General features: G+C 39.7%; 1 protein-coding gene across 1 annotated transcript in view; it reads left to right on the top strand.

Moving 5' to 3' along the window:
• The window catches only part of syt9a (synaptotagmin IXa), a 99,366-nt gene that overhangs the window by 35,578 nt on the left and 43,241 nt on the right, over positions 1 to 20,547 (top strand). The window contains exons 4-5 of the mRNA XM_081372362.1: positions 15,743 to 15,863; positions 16,342 to 16,513. Coding sequence (XP_081228488.1) covers positions 15,743 to 15,863; positions 16,342 to 16,513 — 293 coding nt within the window. The remainder of the gene's footprint in view (positions 1 to 15,742; positions 15,864 to 16,341; positions 16,514 to 20,547) is intronic.

Below are 20,547 nucleotides of genomic sequence, written 5' to 3'. Positions count from 1 at the left end.
TTTATACAAGCAGGAGACAATTGTGCCCGCATTGTGACTAAGTCCCACTCTACTCCCAGGGACGTAGTCCTCTGAAGAGGAGTTAAGGAACTTTTCTTGACATTGAGTCTCAACCCCACGCACCTTAGATGGCGCAAAACAACATCTCGATGTTGAATTGCTAGTTCTTTTTGACTGAGCCAAAATGAGCCAGTCATCTATAAGATACGGACCCCCTGAAGTCTCAATGGAGCAAGGGCCGTGTCCATACATTTAGTGAAGGTGCGAGGGGATAAGGCTAGGCCGACTGGAAGAGTCCAGAACTGATGCGCTTTTCCCCCCAAAAGCGGATCTCGGAAACTTCCTGTGATGGGGTTAGAAGGGAAAGAGGAGTTAAGGAGCTTGTGGATCTATCAAGACAGACCAGTCCTCGGAGCTGGTCTGACTGACAGTCGGTAACTTGAATCTGAACCCCCTCGGAGGTTGATCCAGTACCCTGAGATCCAAAATAAGGCCTAACTCCCCCCCTCATAGGAACTATGAAGTGCCAGCTGTAAAACCCGGGCTCCCGTAACCAAGGAAGAGCCCACTTTGAGGTTTCCTGTGTTAAGAGGGACTAGACTTCCCGTTCCAAAAACCGACCCTGCTCGGGCTGGCCGACATGTGAACCACCCTTAGTAGATAATATTTGTATATTAGCTCCACCATAAGCAGGACCCCCTAGGCTATATTTTGAAGACCCCTCGGGGTGTCTAAATATGCCATTATGGGGACCAGTCCCTCGAGACTGGCCTCGGCTATAAATTTCCAAATGGCTTTGGTGACCTGAAGCAGCTAACTGGCAGGAACTAACCGAAATATGCTCTCTACAGACCTCCTGAGAGGCGGCGAACTCGACAGTGCCGCAACGTCTTCGGGCAGATACTGCGATTTGTGTTCGCTGGAAGCCGATGTGTCCCGAAGCGCCATCGGCGGCGGGAAGCAAACATCGATTTCCTAAGGGCTGCATAAGGGGGCGATCCTCCTGTACTCGCTCTCCTGGGGGAACACCCATAAGGGTCTGCGTGTTACGACAAGACCTCTTAGTTGAAGCCTTCATAGCCCGAGAGACAGTCCTCAGACCTGTCTTTGGTATGGAGAGCTTTGTGCGAGAATGTTTCTTCTGGCCCCAAGCCTTATACGGGGGGGCACGAGAGGAAACCTTCTCAAAATATGAGGAGCTGGCGGCTGTCCCATGAGGCTGCCCCCTGGCAGCAACCCCATGAGACCTGGACTGACAACTGGGGATAGCTGATTGTCGCTCTGCCTCCTGAAGCCTCTCGACAACGGTTCTTGCCGCGTCGCCAAAGAGGCCAGAAGGTGAAAGGGGAGCATCGAGAAGGAAAGCCCTGTCTTTCTTCCCGATCCACAAGCGAATAAGCCATAAATGTCTCTCTGAGACGACTAGTGCTGCCATAGAACGGCCAATAGCACGGCCGTCTCTTTAATAATACGGAGAGATAAGTCAGATACTCTACGATATTCAGTAATATAGAGTGAGACCTCCCAGTTATCATCCACCTACTTGAGGAGGTCAGCCAGGTATGCCTGTAATAACCCCATCGTGTGTGGGCATGCACCAGCTCGACCACCGCCATATATGCTTTCCCTAACAAATTCGATGTACGAGATTTGGAGGGAAGTGTCTGAGCTATCAGGGGTGACGCAATGTCGGGGAGAAAATATTTCGCAAAATATTCCTCAACCCGAGCCATCACCTAATAACCATTTTCATTAGATTCCCTAATGGATGAGTAAATATATACATGGGGGAAAATAATTGAGATGAAAATGGATTTTTCCACGATCTTGATACCTCAGTATGGAGATCAGTGAAAAAGGGAAGGCTCTGACACGAAGATTGTGACTGGGTCTGCAGGAAGCGCTCATTCATTTTATTTTTCTTAGTCGCTTCCTGCTTATTATATGGCCATTTAACATTTAATTTAACCACTGCCCTGATTACAACCTCCAGCAAACTCCTCACTAACGGGAATATGGGGTGGCGAATCCCCCTATCCACGTGATTCAGTGTTAATAGATAATATCTAACTCCTCGGAGCCACATAAATCAAACGCTGTGTCTTTAACACGGTCGGAAGAAGCCGCAGCGCGGGCTTCCGAACCGTGCGCGAGACCAGTGGAGCTGGTTAATAAACACTGAGAAAGGGTCGCAACCGTCTCAGTATCATATGCCAGCCCCACGTGCGAATCACATGCATACAAGCGGCGCGCTGCCTCAACAGACGCGGGACCTGATGCACTGGAAACGCGAGCCTGATCTAATTGATCGAACAAGCTCAAACGGGAGCGGAGCTTTTTCATTGAAAACAGTTTGCACAGACAGCGCCCTCGAGCACCGCCCATGCATGCTCCACTCCCAGACAAACTACACAAAGCGTGTGTGTGTCATCCTCGCTTAAATAACGTGGGCAAGGGGACGCACACTGCCTGAATAGCTTCTCTTTTTTTTTTTTTTTTTTTTTTTTTTTCGCCATAAATAATACTCTTTTCACGGGACAAACAACACCAAATAGAACAGACAAGATGACATAGAGCGCTTGCTGAAGACCAGAAGCTAACATTTCCTGGTTCCTGTGACCCTTTTGTAGCTTCCGGATCACCGTCACATGTGACGTCACGGGTGACGTTGCACCAATCAAGATTGGAATAGTTCCATAGTTGACTTCAGACGCTTCATGCCGAAGGCATTCCCCAAAGTATCGAGTATCGATGCAGCGGGAGTTCCCTTTACGAAAGGGAACAGACTGTTACAGTAAGCGCTTTTGAGGAAATATAATTGTTGGATTTGCCAGAGGCAAATTTTCTCAGAGGCACTTGGTAGTAATTAGGCTAAATAACTATTTGAGCAGATTCTGATCTAAATTCTGATCACAAAGTATGCACTTACTTTATGCTTAAATGTTTTCTGTATAACTGATCAGGGTGACTTGCTTTGAAAATAACTGTCCTTCTCGATATCAGCCAGTTTTGAATTACCATGAGACGCCAATCAGCATAACATCTAATGACGCTAAATTATCTGTAGGTGTGTGTGTGTGTGAGTCCCAAGCCATGTAATGGGGAAGGTTATGGAAAGACCTGGTGACCTACCCCGGAAAAAACATCAATCATGGACAGTCCATAGAATCACCAAGAGTCAGATATGACTGAAATAGTTAATGAATGAATGAATAGCCAGGTGTAGATGAAACTCATCAATGTGGCAGTGAGTTCTCAGTTAAATCCTCCGTTTTCCTCCTTTTTATAAGCCATCATTGTGAAGTTCAGATGAATAGGTGTTAAAAAAGCTCATCTCACATTCTCTGCTGAGTTATTTCCAGAACAAGTGATAACACGGCTGTTACTTTTTAATGCTGCTGACGTTAGTGTTGTTCTGATATGATGAAAACTGCTGTGAATGAATTCATGAGATGGATCCCACTGCTTGCCACTGTTTTATAGAGTAGGCAGTCTAATGGTGTGTGCACAACAAAAGCGAAGCGAATATTCACATTGCGCTATTTGCTCTAGATTACTCATGGGATTCTTGTTTTTCGCGTGACTCATGCGAATTAAAACATTGTGCACATCAACAACAACAACAACAACATTCCTTTCCGCCCTTTTTTCCGTCATCAATCATGTTGGAGATAACTACTATTGCTGCTCTGTACCTGTTGTGGAAGTCCCAAATATGCCGGAAAGTCCAACTTCCTCGCTTACTTTTCTCCAAGCTATCTCCTTTTTAGTCCAGTCTCTGTATGAATACGTTTTTGTCATAAATTCCAGGGTGCCCGCAGACAGCTACAATAATGCTCTCCTCCATTTTCTGATACAACTAGACATGTCTATAAGCTCTTCACTAATTGGCATGCACGGCCCCAGCAAACACATTTACGTTGTGGCAACGTCTCTGGCACGTTGCATTTCTGCTATGGCAACGTCGCTGTCTACGTGCTCGCAACATAGTAACAACGTAGAATTGTAAGACGTGACAGGGATGTAGCAATGTTGTTGCGAGACGTTCAGCAACTGAGAGACGACAACGTTCTGACAATATTTTTATATGGTGTATTTTGTTAGATGATTATATACTTTTTATCGTTTATTGTTTACCTATATTATTATTTAATGTGGCTATCAACACCTGCAAGTGTAGCCTACACTTTGAAGAGTAAAAATGACAGAAGGTTTCGTTGATTCAACTTTATTAAACCTGCATATAATCAAATTGCACTTCCAAAAGTCATACATTTGTGAAAAATAAGAAAAAAAAGAAATAAACGAATATACAAATTTATTTTCAGTATAATAAATAAAACATAAAAAGCAAAGGCAGATCAGAACATTTAATGAACAAAACCGGGTCTGTATGGCAGACAGTAGCCGAAAGCAGGTGTCACCGGGGAAACATCCACAAATCCAGAGGAGCAAAGAAACGAATGAGACTAAATAGCAGAAAAATCAAATGAAAAACTAAACAGTGCGAGCGATGCTACATTAATCACATTAGAAATTAAAGTTGTAGGTTGTGTTTGATAGCTGAGGTAGGCTAAACGCAATACTCACGTATCCTTGCTCGATGATGAATGAGAACACAATGAGCCCAACAACAGGTGGTTGGAATTTAAAAGGATGATTTTCCCGCTTCAGGGCAGTGACGAGTACATATGTAGTCCAGTGGTTGTCAAGACACCGTTGGCACAACCTTAAGCAATGGCCCTGAACGGTGGTTTAATGCCAACATTGTGACAATGCTGTAACAACCTTCACTACACAACGTAGTTATAGCAACCTTTTGGCCATGTTGTTAAAAAGTTTTTAGAAGGTTGGCTACGTTGTGCCAACGGTCTGTGTTTGCTGGGACAACGCATAATGCGAATTTCCCGCTTGAGTTAAAATTTTCGAACTTGCGCGGAAGACGCGATTGAAGTGAATATCCCACATTCACGGCAATCGCGTCACCCAATTTGCGTCGCCAGGCGCGAATTTGCATCTATTCACGTCTTTGCGTTGACTTTGTATGTAATCTACTTGCGCAAATAATTCAATTAGCTTTTGGTGTGCACACACCACTGCAAAGATATCAATACCATGATTAGTTTTAACAGTATGTTAAAACTATAGACATGAATTATTAATTAAAAATCAAGTCAAGTCACCTTAATTTATATAATGCGTTCTACAATACAGATAGTTTCAAAGCAGCTTTACAGTGATAAAAGGAAATTAATGCAAAAAAGATTGTTTTGGCTGTACAACAGCTCTATAAGAAAGTTATTGTCCTGCTTAAGTCTTTGATTGATTCATTTCAGTTGAAAACAACATTAGTTATTAACTTGGGGCCGCTTACATGACACCGTTTGAAAAACAGAAAACTTGTAATGCCTTCTGGCCATTCATTTACATGTCAACTGTGTTTTGTTGGCCTGAGAATGTAAACTTTGAAATAGGACCAAAGTGCATGTTTTTGAAAACGAGTTTCCATGTGAACAGGAATCATTTTGATAACATTTTCATCTGTACAGAGGAAAAAAAACTTGTCAGTGTCGATGATGCCTTAGCAGGGGATAGTCTTGTTGACACGGTCTCTGCTAACACTTCAGGGCTGCTTTGTGGTTGTGTCTAGGCAGAGGTCCTTTATCTGATCTGAATATGGCCTGTGTCCAGCTGACTATGATAACCCTTGGGATAAACAGAGAGACTAATATTAGCGTTTATGCCATTCTCCTTATGATGTGAGGAGTAGATCCGGTGTAATAGGAAGTATTCCCGATTCAGGCTGACCTAATTTACGTAGCCTAACAATCATTTTACATGATTTGAATTATAGAAATCGATAATGTGTTATGTGTATGCCAGGTTAAAGAGATGTGTTAGTCTAGATTTAAACTGACAGTGTGTCTGCTTCCCGAACAATGCTAGGAAGACTGTTCTAACATTTAGGTGCTAAATAGGAAAAGGATATACTGCCTGCGATTAATTTTGATATTCTAGGTATTTTAAACTGTCCAGAATTTTGAGATTGCAATAGACGCGAAGGACTATAATATATTAAGAGCTTGCTCAAGTACTGGGCTGCTAGACTATTTAATGCTTTGTAAGTAATATGCAAGATTTTATAATGTATTCAATGTTTAACCCTCTGGGGTCTGAGGTGTTTTGACATGCTCTGACATTTGTGCTTATTTCTGTTACTTGTGACATTTTTACAAGTCTAGTCTAATTACACTGTATTCAGCACAAACTCTGCTGCAATAATATGTCAGCAGCATGTATGTAAAAGTTTGTAATTTTGAGATAATGACGTTTATGCGTGGTTTGTGAAAAAAAAAAAAAAATTGTCACTGAAATAAGGTCATGAAACCCATACTGATTATTTCTTCACAAGACTTTTGAAAATTATTTCACGTAGCCTAGAATATTTGCTTCAAAACTATGTGAAAATCATCCTGCGTTCTCATTCAGATAAAACAATATATTGATTTAAAATGTATAAGACATGTTTTGTGTAAGAAAGCTTTAGGCGAGGAGGCGTGAATCATCATGAATATTGATGTGTTTCACACCTGAGAAAGACAAAGACCCTCCCATAATGGCCCTATCAGGTGGGGATTGTGAGAGAACCAAAACAAAGAATGAGTAGATTTAAAAAAGAATGGCTTTTTGATTGTTTGGATTTATTTACAACACAACATAATCCAAAGATACACAACAAAGGACAAAAAAGCACATTATTGAACACACTGATCTAAAGACAGAGATTTGAACAGTCACACACCTTTGTGCCATTCCTGAAACATAGTATATACCTGTCATTTCCAAGGTGTTTGATTTTTCATGTGTGTATATATAAATAATGAACACCAGGTTTGTTGTGCCTTGTAGTGCCATATACGTGTAGGGCTGCATAAAATAATAATAACAATAGCCTTTAGCAGGCGGCCTATAAATCGTTAAAAAGAAACACTACACTAGAGAAAAATATATGGATTATCATATGTTACTTCAAATGTTTCCATTCGTCATGACATTATGAAATGAGATTGGAGTAAAAACATGAAGCCTAATGTTTTTGCTTTTCAAACGCACAGCGCGAGTGACTCAAAGGCCCTGTCCCATTTCTCCCCCCTTAAAACTTCCACTTGGTTTTGAGTGCCCTCGAAAGTAAAGTCCCCTCAACGAGGGGAAGTGGAGCTGAAGATCTTTCCCTATGAAATGGAACACCACTATATGCAAATTATATACATGCACATAACTATCCCAATTATGATCAGGATATAAGTATCCATAATAATATGCTAGAAATCTAATAAAGTAATCAAATGTAAAATAACACAGCATAGTTTATTATAGATAGATTAATGCTCATTAAAGCTAAAGTTATTCATTCAAGAGCTGGGAGAAATTGTCTCTTTGCCTTTAGTCATTTTATTCACATTAAAGGTGTGATCATTAGCAGGTTTATTAGACGCTGCCACTTTAAGACCGAATGCAGATCTAATAATACACATTTTCTCCCAACTATTCCACAACTAACTCCCATTTAAGACAAAAACTGTGTTAAAGTGAATCTCCAAACCGGTCATTTAGCCATATTTTTGCCTGTATTTGATCGTTTAGACGCGCACATGAAACTCAAAGTACTGTATATATATATATATATATATATATATATATATATATATATATATATATATATATATATACATATATATATACACACACACACACACACACACACACACACACACACACACACACATACATTTTAGTCTAAAACCAGTTTAACTAGTAACTACAATGTAAAGTTTATGGAACAATAACATGCTTACTTTTGTAACAAAAATACCTCTATTGTAGGGAATTTATTAGCTCAAATGAGAGGTAATATTCATAGACATGAATATGCATATGCCGTTTACACAAATTAAATTATTCCAAATAGGAAATAGGTCAAAACCTCGACTTATATCAACAATTACACGATTACTCGTAGTAATCACTGATATAGGTAGGTAGAGTTATATTTTAATTAGGGGAAATTTAGGTAGAGGTTACTGTTCATTTACTATGCAAACTGTCCGTCCAGCAAACAGAATGTACAATTTCTGAACAGAAACCTATCGTCTTTAACACCGATGAGCAATTCTTCCCGTGGCCACAAGGAACAATTACTCTCGTGTTTTAGACAACTTAGATCTCTTTAATAGTAAAATCAAAAGTAGAGCTGTAACATTAGATCACACTTTTCAGGGATTTCAGTAATGAAGCAAAAGAACAATTTCAATTCAAAGAATTATGGAAGTTTAATCACACAAGCTAAAAGATTACATGTACTATTTCAATCACGCAGGAGTAAATATGCATAACAAATAAACAAACAAACAATATAACGATCGTAATAAGAAATAAAACCAAAATAAAAATAAAGTCAAAGGTTATGAGAGGGGGAAGAGAGAATTTGGGAGAGAGAGAGAATTAAGAAAGAGAGAATAAGAGTGATTTTAAGGATGAACTTATGTGTGTGTAAGATAGTAGCGTTTGTAAGGAGACGTGGGTGTGTGTCTCCGTGCACACGTGGTCATGTGTTTGTCTAGGAACACGTGTGTGAGAGTATGTGTGTGTGTGCGTGGGTGTGTGTGTGAGAGAGAGTGTAAGTGTGAGTGAGAGAATTTAGAGAAAGGCCGAAACAGTTTACAACAGTTCGTCACAACGAAACCCCAACAACTTCTAGTAATTCTCAGACAACTTAAAACAGCATTTCTTTCAGATTGCGAATTTAAAGATCTACGTTACTCTGTTTTGAAGGTCACAGCGTTCTGGTTGCTATAGCGACTCGAAGCGAGCGAAAACTCGGCAAAGATGATCTTAGCCTTAAGTTGGTTTCGTTGGTTGGTTGAAGAAGACTATCAACTGAAGTAAAGTAGTTTTAAGAAAAGAAAGACTTGGAAGAAAATGAAATAAAAGCGAGCGAAGGTTTCCTTGAAGGAAGGAGGCGGGGTCTTCTTTCTTTCTGGCGACTGCAATGAGAGAAGAGAGGGCGCCGTATTTTGAAGGAGCTAAAACCACGCCTTCTCGCGTACGTGACCCAATCGTCTTTAACGACGTATCGGGGCCACCTCCTTAGGTTTCGTAGATCTATCCCCTTCCGACTAAGTATTGAAAAGATAAATTCGTTCCTAACATTAATAACACTGGTATTAATAAAAGAATGCATCCTCTGATATTTTGTGTTAAAGATTCAACACCGTTGGGGTTCGTGGAACAGAGCAATACCGCGAATGCCAATTCCATCTCTAATGGCACGAAGATACATGATTTCTCGTGATTATAGGCACATCAAATTGATTCCAGACCAATAAAACTATATAGGTATAGTATTTGGGAAAGGGGATCATGCACACATCAAGAAAATACAATTTAAACATTTCACAAGATGATTTTGATCACACGTGGTCGGATCTGCGTGTGTTTCTGTGTGTGTGTGGGTGCTGACTGAGGCTGAGAGATCACGCTCGCAGCTGAACTTTTGCTCTCCAGCCTACGTGTGTGTGTTGGATTTGATGAGATTATCAGCCAGCGCATCTGGTCGGACAATGTCTTGTTGTTTTCTGAAGTGTAAATCAGTGTCTAAGTGTAAATCAGTGTCTAAGAAGACCCTAGGGGATTTGCGTAATCCCAGACATCGTGGCGCCTTGCGCTCGTGACTTCCCGTGTAAGCAATAAAACAAAATGTTTTTTGTTGATTCAGGAACAAGAGAGGTGTCTTTAGACGGCCATCAATGAGTTATTTGAGCTGATAGGCGCCATCTGTTGTTTGTAGACAGTCCAAGAAGAACAGAGTCCGTTTGTTGATCGGAATGTCAAATAGCTTTAATCAGCGCAAAACACTATGTGCTGTGTGTGGTTACCCAGGAAGGATAGAGGTGTTTGTAAATGAAGATTCCAGTAAGTTAATTAGGTCCCAGACTAGACGGGGTTCGATCACGGGATAATTTCAGTAATTTAATCATATAGAGAGAGCTGACAATCTGATCATCTTACTTTGCGTTACACTTTTATGAGTGGACATTTCTTACCTTAAACATATTTCTCATCTTCAAATCACGTTCTTCTAATTCTTCTGAGGTAAATCCAAGGTAAACAGCACAGCACAAACACAATGTGTCTTCCAAACTCTATGAAAAGCAGAGGAGTAAGTCTCTGATTCTTTGTTTTTGAGGTAATGGGTGTTTACAGTTCTGTGTTCCTTCACGTGGATGATTTGCATGTCAATCGCTCGTGCACGCATGGGAGTGGTCACTGGTTCTAGTAAGAGTGGTTACTGGTTCTAGTAAGAACTCTAGCTGCTGTGTTCTGGACCAGCTGAAGTTTGTCTATTAAGAGTCCTGGCCAACTACCCAGTTGAGCATTCCACTAATCTAGCCTTGAAGTCATGAATGCATGTACTAACTTTTCCACATTTGTCATTGAGACCATATGTCGTAGTTTAGATATCTTTTTAAGATGAAAGACTGCGGTTTTACAGATGCTAGAAATATGGCTTTCAAATGACAGATTGGTATCAAAGAGCACACCCAGGTTCCTAACTGACGACGACGACTTGACAGCAAATCCATCAAGTGTTACAAAGTTCCCTTTCAAAAGCTACTCTCAATGCCCCACACTCAGGATAACTTGCAAGGAGGCTTACAGAGAGCCTTGTACAGAGTGCATTGAAGATAAAGTTTTTCTCTTTCTCCTCGATGTTGGCCAGGTTCACCCAGAAATGCATCTCCGTAGCAACCATGACCGCCATAGATTGACCAATCTGGCGGCAGTTTGTTTAGTGGCTCGGAGAGCCAAATCCGTGGTGCAACGCAGCTCCTCTACAGCCTCAAGGGGAGCCTCTGGCCCTGTTCCAGGTCCTTCAGCAGGTCGGCCTGGTAGGCCTGCAGCACAGCCACAATATTTTAGTTCTAAATGCTCCTGTCGTCTGCTGTGTTCAGACTTAAGTTTTGTTTGACTACATATAGGAAGTGTACATTCTTGGAGCAGATTAAATCCAAATGGAGTATATATATTTGACTGCTTGTATTAATTGATGAAAATGTTGCCATGTGCAGTAATATTGCAACGCATGGTGATGCATTGTGATATCGAATCGCTGACATGATAATCGAAATCAAATTGAATCGTGAGACCAGTGACGATTCACACCCCTAGCAGCATGCATGCCTGAGGTATGGCAGTGAGACGCAGCATCTTGTTTCCTCTCAGGGATCCGGGGTTATATACATAACCCTAGACGTTCCCTTTCAAGGAACTCACTGCTGCGTCATTACGTATGAACATTAATACCCACTACACCATACGAATAATGCTGCTCACTGTGTGCCATTATATGAGCCAGGCTGTAGCCATACTGCGCCCAATGACCAAATGCCTAAGGAGCCCACAGCTCTATGCCCCTACCTAGTGTACTAAGGCAAAGCATAAAGCAGAGCCTTTTGCGATAGCCATCAACTTTCCATTATGCTTGGTATGCTAGGAAATAGACTTCAGAGCCCTTGACGCTTGAATGAGCGCTTTACTACTCCAGTGTGTGTCAAGTGACTGTAAGTCTAATGTGTGTGCTGTAGTAGTGGTGAGGTGCTTGAATCTTGTGTCAATATGTACTGTGGTTGGATAGCTAGGTGCCACGTTACCAGCCAGGTTCAGGTTATCAAACTTTCAAAAGTTTTGTGAGTGATTTTGAGCACAGAAGAACTCAGATAGGTCAGATAAAGTCTTATTAAGGAAAGTTTGTGTCAAACAAATTAATTGTATTAAAAGGGCAGTCATAAAAAGCTACTATTGAGTAGAAAACAGGTATGAACAGGTAGAAATGGTTGTTGTCTCCATGCTGGCTGGCAGTTGTGCATAAAGTTGCATTTCAGCCACCCCAAACCAAAGCTCACAAAGAGAAACGTTTACATTGAGTTTAAAAATACATGAAGGCATTTTTAAATATGTTTATCCACTGAAGAATGGCGTACTATGGATGGTCTAAATAGATAGATTTTGGGATGGTTCGTGAATGGCCACAGCATACCAACAAGACTATGACATCAGCAAGGAGATGGCGGGTGATGATTTGGGCTGGAATATTGGGTAGTGAGAAAGGTCCCTTTAGGGTCTCTGGGGGTGTCAAAATGACTTCTGTAAGATATGTGGAGTTACATACATAATTTCTTTATGAAGCATTGGGAGAAACGTAAGGCTCACAAGCTGGGGACCCGCTGGGGACCCAGAAGAAACCGCTCGTCTAACCTGCCGGGAGCAGGCTCCTTCTTCTCCACGCCCAGTCTAATTTCAGTCTGGTCGTGGCGTAAATCAAAACTTTCACCAGCTCACTGTCAGTGGGAGTAATGGAGGAGGCAGGCTTACTCTGATCATCTGCCTCGACTACCAACACCTCTAGCTCATCGGTGCTAGAGCGGGCCAATATCCTGCGCTCAGGCAGATCATAATAATTCACGGAGTGTGCTTCCTGGTCCAGCCTTAAAAGAACGGTACTTGCGACCCAAGCTGGAGAAAAGGCCAGGCCTGTCACTCGTCAGCAAGGTCCATCTGAGAGACTCACGATTGGAAACCTGGCTCCCATCCCCCCTAAACAAAGCCAGGCGGGAGCAGAGCTTTCTAAGTGGAAAAGCCTAACAATGAGGACAGTCAGTTCCCTCAAGAGCTGACTGGCTGTGTTCCGCTCCCAGACACATGGCACACAGCTTGTGCGTGTCCTCTGTGGTTAGAAACCTCCTGTATGGTGGCACACATCTCTTGATCACTTTGTCCATTATTTAGTGTAACAGGTGCACAGACATCCAGTCTTACTGAAGACAAAAAAAGACAACTGCACTTGTTTCATTGGAATTAAATAAAATAATGTGAATTTAAAGGTGCAGCGTGTAAATTTTAGCAGCATCTAGTGGTGAGGTTGCGCATTGCAACCAACAGAAGTTACAGTGGCCTACAGGAAAAGATCATCATCGTCGTCTGAGACCGCAGAGAGTAGCCAGTTAAGCAACAAGGTTTCTTTACAAAGATAAATGAATAAATTATGTTTATATAATTATTCAGTAAAACGATATGTTATTGCGAATATTATTGTTACTTGTTCATCATTATGTCAGTGTTTAATTCGCTAACTTTTGCTAGCTTCTTTGCATGACGAACAACATAGCGACAAAGCGTGTTTGTCCATTTAAGGCAATGGTTATCAACCTTTTTTGGGCCAGAGCCCCTATCCATTATCCAGGTCCCTTACCGCTAATCAGCGAGGAGCAACCAAAAATTGCAACAGCTACAAATTTGACATTCAAAATTGAATTAACAGCAGCTGTACGATACCATCGTCTATCGGCCCAACCCTAATGCATAAGAATGCTTCTTGTTTGCTGATTGGCTGTTCGCGGCTGTCAGACATCATGATGTTGAGCCGGCTTGTATTGTTTTGCTATAAATTATATGTATTTAAATGTCTGAAACCTAAAATAAACATTATGTGGTTAAAAACACTGAATAGTTATGATATATGACAAGTGCTGAGCGCGTCCGTCTTTGGTTCAGCGCCAGCCATAGCAAGAAAGCACAGTTTGAATCTGGCAGTTATGTCACGTCACTGAACATTCACTCCTTAGTGGTTAGCTGCTGCAGAGCGTGCCAAAATCGAAATTGCTGATGAGATGTAGAGGAAAATATCTAGTGGAAAATGAGAATGTTACGTTACTCCCACCCCCACTTGAAATGAAGTGGTTCTTAAGTCAATTCTTTTTTAATGGCTTGTCAACTTTACATTCCTCCGCTGCGTGATTCTAGTCAGCACGAAACACATTTTTGAGCATGTGAATGCTGATTCTTGTCAGCGCTGGTTTCTAGTCAGTGCTTGAGCGCTGGTCTATGACTAGAAAAATTATAGAGTCGTTGCAAGAAACGATACATAGCTTACATAGGGTGACCATGCACCATGACAAATGCATTCACAACCTTGCAACTATGTTACTGAACTTTAATACATAAAGTAATTTACAAAGTAACTTTAATACATAAAGTAATATTCCATTCAACTTTTCGCCCGCAACAATAGAATAATGACAAACAAATAAAAAAATAGTTTAGCTTTTAACACCTTTTTCATGACACTGTTTATTTTCATGGTCATTGGTTAAAATAAAATTAAAAATCATTTGCCAGAAAAAAAAACACTATTTCAGTAAAAAAGAAAAAAATTTCAGTCCTCCTGATGCTTTCTTGTATACTTTCCTTATGTGTCATTCTAGGTCGCTGGCACCTTTATTTGACACTGACATGTACGTGCCAGCTTTGCAGGTCATGCATTCTGCTTCACAAGGATCCCGATCGAGACGAAAACACAGGGATTTTCTCTGTAAATCATCTGTGAATTTACATTTGGGCTTTTTTTTTACTCTGTTCAGGAGCCATGTGCCACTGTTGACAAGCAAGCCGTGGTGCTGAGGGTAATGATTGAGTTGCAGTTTGACCAATGTTTGCGTAACGTACATGACCGACTGACCAATGGTGCCGTGCGAGAAGGCGGGACCTGCTAAAATGTACATCAACCCGATCACTTGTTTAGCGTTCATGTAAACACTAAATTCAGATTCCTCAATCAGAATGAATTCAGTCCGATTGAAACAAAAGGTGTGCATGTAAACATAATGAATGTCGACTGTACAAAGCAAAAGCCGAATCCCGGACATTTTGGGCAATCTAGACATTTTTTTAGGTCCAAAAAGAGGACATGTCCATGAAAATGAGGACGTGTGGTCACCCTAGCTTACATGTCGCATTAAACTGGTAGATTTTAGAATGCTGTAGGCAATTATTTTGCAAATAATTTCATGTTTAATCTTGTCTTGCCTGAATCTTTGGTGTAAACTCGTGAACGCCCCCCATGAACACCTGAACGCCCCCCTTTCAAAAATCTTGCTTCCAACACCCCTCATTGTTCTCTGAACGCCTCCATTGAGACCACTACTTTAGGGCTACTGTAGAAACATGTCTGCCCAAAATTACTATTTCAATGTAAGGGGGCCCGCGGTGTATGTAGATAGAAATGGCTCATTCTAAGATAATAAAAAAAATAACGGTTCATTATGTAAGGTCTTTATACACCACTGAAAACATAGCTATGTACATAATATTGTATTTCTGTAAACAGATCCTCCTAAATATTACACAATGCACCTTTAAGTGATACAACTTAAAACTGTAACTAAGTTCAAATTCATGGAAGAAGGAGGTGAATGTTAAATGCAACTTTAATCATAAAAAAATGCATAAACAAAACGAAAGGAACAACAGGGGCTGACTACAGAATATAAACATAATAAAAACAGCAGTGTAAAATGTCCCAGGCTCTCGGCCCAGCCCTGCTTTATACCACATAAACGTTAATAAAACTTTAATACATTTGCTCATCCATGAATGTGATTCCCATCTAATTACTTTCTATCGGCTGTGGAGGTGAAGACGACACCTATCATGATTCCATGCTCAATCATGGTGTCAATGCCTCTGTTATTGTTTTGAATAAGCAATATCTAGGACGAAACTTACATATGGTGTCTTTAAATAATAACATGAATAAACTGAATCCAACGGCCATTCATATAAATGAATGTGTTTACTGTACAGGTAGAATATCAAAAGAGTAATTAAATCTTATGTCTGTTGCCAGGACAATGTGGATCTGGGGGATTTGATGTTTTCTCTATGCTACCTGCCCACTGCCGGACGGCTGACCATCACCATGATCAAAGCACGAAATCTGAAAGCCATGGACATCACTGGAGCTTCAGGTATGAGTTCACACTCAGATTACACAGTTTGAAATAACATATATTACAATATTTTACAATATAACAGAATAGTTTTGGAGGATTTGGAACTTATGGTATGATAAGTAAGAGGCTGGCTTATAGGTAAAGTGTAAAGCTGGTGAAGAAAGAGTGTTTAAACACCCCACTGAAAAACACATGACAAAAAAGTTCACATTTGCATAAATGCATGTAATAACTATGACTTCTGATTTTTAAACAACAAATTCAGAGAGACCACAATTATGCCTGTAGTCTAAATGGTTGAAACCATTTCAGTTTGGGTATGCCATTCCTTGGATTTGTGTTCAAAATGTAACTGTGGATATATAGGTTATGGTCTTATATGTAAATTATCTTAATAAAATGTATTATTATTATAATAATATTATAATATAGTATCATATAAAAAAAAATAATACAAAAAAAAAATCACTTTCTACTTTGAATCTTTTCCTAGACCCTTATGTGAAAGTTTCTCTGATGTGTGATGGACGAAGACTGAAGAAAAGGAAAACCTCCACCAAGAGGAACACATTAAACCCTGTGTACAATGAGGCCATAGTGTTTGATGTGCCTCCAGAGAACATTGACCAAATCAGCCTTCTCGTAGCTGTTATGGACTATGACCGGTGAGAATTTCACAAATATTTGTTGAATTATGTTAATGTGTCCTTTCTGTCCGGCATAATTACCTGGTACAGGGGTAATTTGAAGTTAAAGATGATTGCTTTGTTACCATTATTTATTTATTTGTTTCTGATTTTTAAGCACTCTTATCAGTTTCAAAAGCATGTTAAGCTCTATGCAAAGCATCTCTGAAATGCTGTTGATTACCAAATAAATTAATTTTGACTCATCCCTCAGTGAAAATTACACTTTTAGTAACAATATAGCATTAAAAAGATATTTTGAGCCTCTAATCCTACTCTTACCTCTAAACCTACCCATAACCATTTCTTAAAAATATTTAGAGTTATAAAGAAAAACAAAGACAAGTGTAATCACAATCATTTATTTATTGCAAAAATGTCAAAAACAGTACCAAAAAGTAGTCAAAATGACAATGTGTTGCAGTTGCAGTCCTCTTTTTCTGTACATAATAGTTTTGTATGAGGTACCGAGCAGAATGTAAGTTATTAATTGCTTAAATTCTTATCCTGATCCACTCTGTGAAGGCGCACATTTCTCGTTCAAACACAGATCACCCAAAACACAGCATGTGGCAATCTTTGACGAAACTGGCCAATGAGCATTTGATATCACTGGCGTAAAAAGTGTAACTTATGTTATTATAAGTGTAACGAGTATATTATGTTTTAATTTAGTTTTCACTCTGTTTGCTCTGTTCCCATTCTCCTTATGCCTGTTACAGACTGCGCGATTTCGGCAATCCTATATGAATATTACAAATCACACTGTATGACATGTATGTAGAATGTACAATGATGACACCTTTTGAATCATAGGCTACAATGCAAGTTAGTATAGAACTATAAAACGTCATCTGCAAATGCTAATGGTAAACAAATAGAGCAAGATGAGTCATACTTTGGCCAATTGTGTTTTTTATGTGCAGTGAAAAAAATAGGAGGAAGCTATAGAGGAGAATATGTGATGCGATCTGGGAAAACCTGTCAGATGTCGCGCTGGTACGTTTTCAGTAAGGTCTAAAAATAGGTTTTTTGGTCAAAATTGGGTTTTCATTAAATTATTATTCTATAACATCTTGTCTATCAGCTCTGAATATATCTTGGCAAAATTCACTAGATTAGTGATTACGATTTATAGTGGCAAGCTGAAAAGACTGTGTCTTTCTCTTTAAGAACACGCACGTCGGCGGAGGTGCAAAAAAAAAAAAAAAAAAAACGCCCACAGCTCTCCTTGTCTTAAGACTACAAAGACAGTACACCTATCAAAATAAACCACATAACATCTAGAATAAAGGTTTATCGATGCGCATTTCCCGCCAGTCCTGTGTAAACTACAATGGCACACAAGTTTTTTTTTTTTGTTTTTTTTTGCGTGTTTTTTATCCATTGTTATTGTGAGATGCGGAGCACAAGAGAACAACGGAGTCTGAAGTAGCTGCTCGCTTAAAAGATCTTGCTCGCCTCTCAATCGTCCAATTTCAAAATGGTTTTCACAGAATGAATTTTGAGTTTGTAAGCTTTTGAATGATACCTAATCTATGATGATTACTAAAATATGTGATATGAAAAAAAGGCAATAAAAAAGAGCCCCGATCGTCCCGCTACCAAGACGTAACAGTTAATTAAACCTGTTTTTCTCAAAATTCCGTTCCTGAAAATCATAGCGATCTGCCGACTTCAGATAACCATAACTTTTGTTACCGATAAACAATGAAGGAAATAAAAACAGATTTGTAAAGGACTTGAAACCAACTTTGGTAAAGATTTCTGTAATAAGTAAAATTTCACCATGTGATGGGTTTTCCCAGATCGCATCACATATGGATGTGATCAGGGCTAGGGAAAAAAAGACCAAATTGGCATGCCAATTTTGCAAATGGAGCTTGAGGTAGCCTAAATAGTTTTAAGTTTTGTCGCATTGATCAATAGCCATTTCATGTTGCATACTTATTGGCCAGTCAGTAGATGCAGGTCGTAGCAGCAAACACACTGTGAGATGATCATGCAAAATTTCTGACACTATCAGAAAATGATCGCAGGCTATCTTTGGTTGCAAGACCGTGTCAACGGCCATCTTTGAACATCTCTCACTGTACTACTGGACCACCGTTTAGGAGCCACGAGCACAGCCACGCTGTGGTTGGTCATCTTTCGTCTGAGACTGCACAAAATCAAACAGTGTGTACCGGGCAATTAGTTCCTAGTTAATTTCTCTGTTTGTTAATCAGTTTCCATAGGTCATAATTCCACGCACCTGTTTGGTTTCTCTTTTGATTATGTTCTTTGTGTATATAAGCCCTGTAAGCCCGTCTAATTGGTCCAATGGAGGTCTCCAATAATACGGGGAAGGTTTCTCTGCGCGTTACTGTCTTTCCTTTTACGCAACACAACAAGATTAAATGCAATATATTTTCTCAAATGTAATAACTCGTTTCATCTGACTCCATAAATGAAAAAGGTTTTAATGATATCTGTGCATCATTAAACGTGAACGAATATCTGGTTATTCCTTTAACTCTGATTATAGTTTACCCATCTAGATTCGGAAACTATATCGCTCAGCAGTCCTTCGGATGCACGACACAATCTCGCCAGTCTGGCTTAACAAAACAGAGGTAATTGGCTAAATGTTTGAGATTCGCCGTATTCACACGTACAAAATAACAGACACTTAAATAGCCCCCTTGAATGCCACCTCAGGAACTTAATTCAATTGTTTCAATTAGTAGAGGTCAAGACCACCAGACGTTAGCCGATCAACTCACTTTTCTTAAAATGGTTTTGGTTTAGTCAAGCCCGTGGGATATCCACGTACACTTATCTAAAAGAACATTAAAAGAGAACAGAGGTTATGGAGCGCACCCGAATCCAGGTTGATCAAAAAGCATTAGCTGATTCTGGACGGAAATTAACTCGCCCCCCTCATTCAAGTACACTTGAATCTGTTATCCAGTATTAGTCGTCACTAATGTCTGGCGCAAACTTGTGGAAATATACGAATCCTATAATCTATAAGAGTAAAAACAATCTCAGAGTCAGTCAGAATAAAATCAAACGTTTACAATTTATTGACCAGGTAATGAAGCAATAATTCAAATCCAATTCGCAAGAATAAAATCATCAGTTAACACTAGAAGTGCCAGAATTCCATAACTACTAGAACTGCCGCAAGCAGTCATTTTGACCGCTATATTCCAAACTCTATATCTTTAATGATAAATACCCAATTGAGAGATTAATGCATTTATTGTGTTAATATGTCTTTAAAAAACAAAACAACACCAAACTGTACATTTTAAACAAGTTTAATTATACATTTATAAATAAATAATATCCGTAGATGTCCTGAACAAAATGACGGAGTAGCCCATATTTGTTTACACAGTTCGATCGCGTCCGCGTCCGCACCCGCCGACACACACACACACACACCAACCATATTCCAGTAGCCTATTGCATCTTGACATTGCAGCCTGTTCATTATAGCCACAATAAAATATAATAATGAAATAGTCAACCTAACATATAACAATTCCACTGCTCTGTTTGTAGCCTATAGTAGGCTATACCTACAATTCGCACCATTTTGCGCATGTGAAGAGGAAGAGGATGATTTTTTCCGTCGATATTGGATCGTGAGTGAAGTACAAAGCCTATAATAAAAGAAATAGTTTAAAATCCAAATACATCGCAAATGTTGAAACATTTTGATTCTAATTACGTAACTCTAATTACGTCACGTAACTCTCTAATTAGAGAGTTACGTGAGCCTATACTTTCACGCTTACTTACGCTTACTTTCACTTTCGCTTATAACGCATTTCATTTTGGCTTGTTTATAGTTATTTTTTTCATTCTTGTTCTGTTCTGAATATCATTACATTTAAATGATTTGTTGTTGAATATGTTTAGTGTATTTTTAACCACATTTTATTGTTGTGTATATTGGTTTAGCCTATAATAATACCGCGAAATTCCGTGCGGTCAATATGACCGTCTATGGCCGAAATAGG

Source organism: Scardinius erythrophthalmus (genome assembly GCF_964197995.2).
Source record: "Scardinius erythrophthalmus genome assembly, chromosome: 8".
NCBI classification, from domain to species: domain Eukaryota; kingdom Metazoa; phylum Chordata; class Actinopteri; order Cypriniformes; family Leuciscidae; genus Scardinius; species Scardinius erythrophthalmus.
Note: the sequence above shows the minus strand (reverse complement) of the source record. Positions and strands in the feature narration are given on the sequence as shown.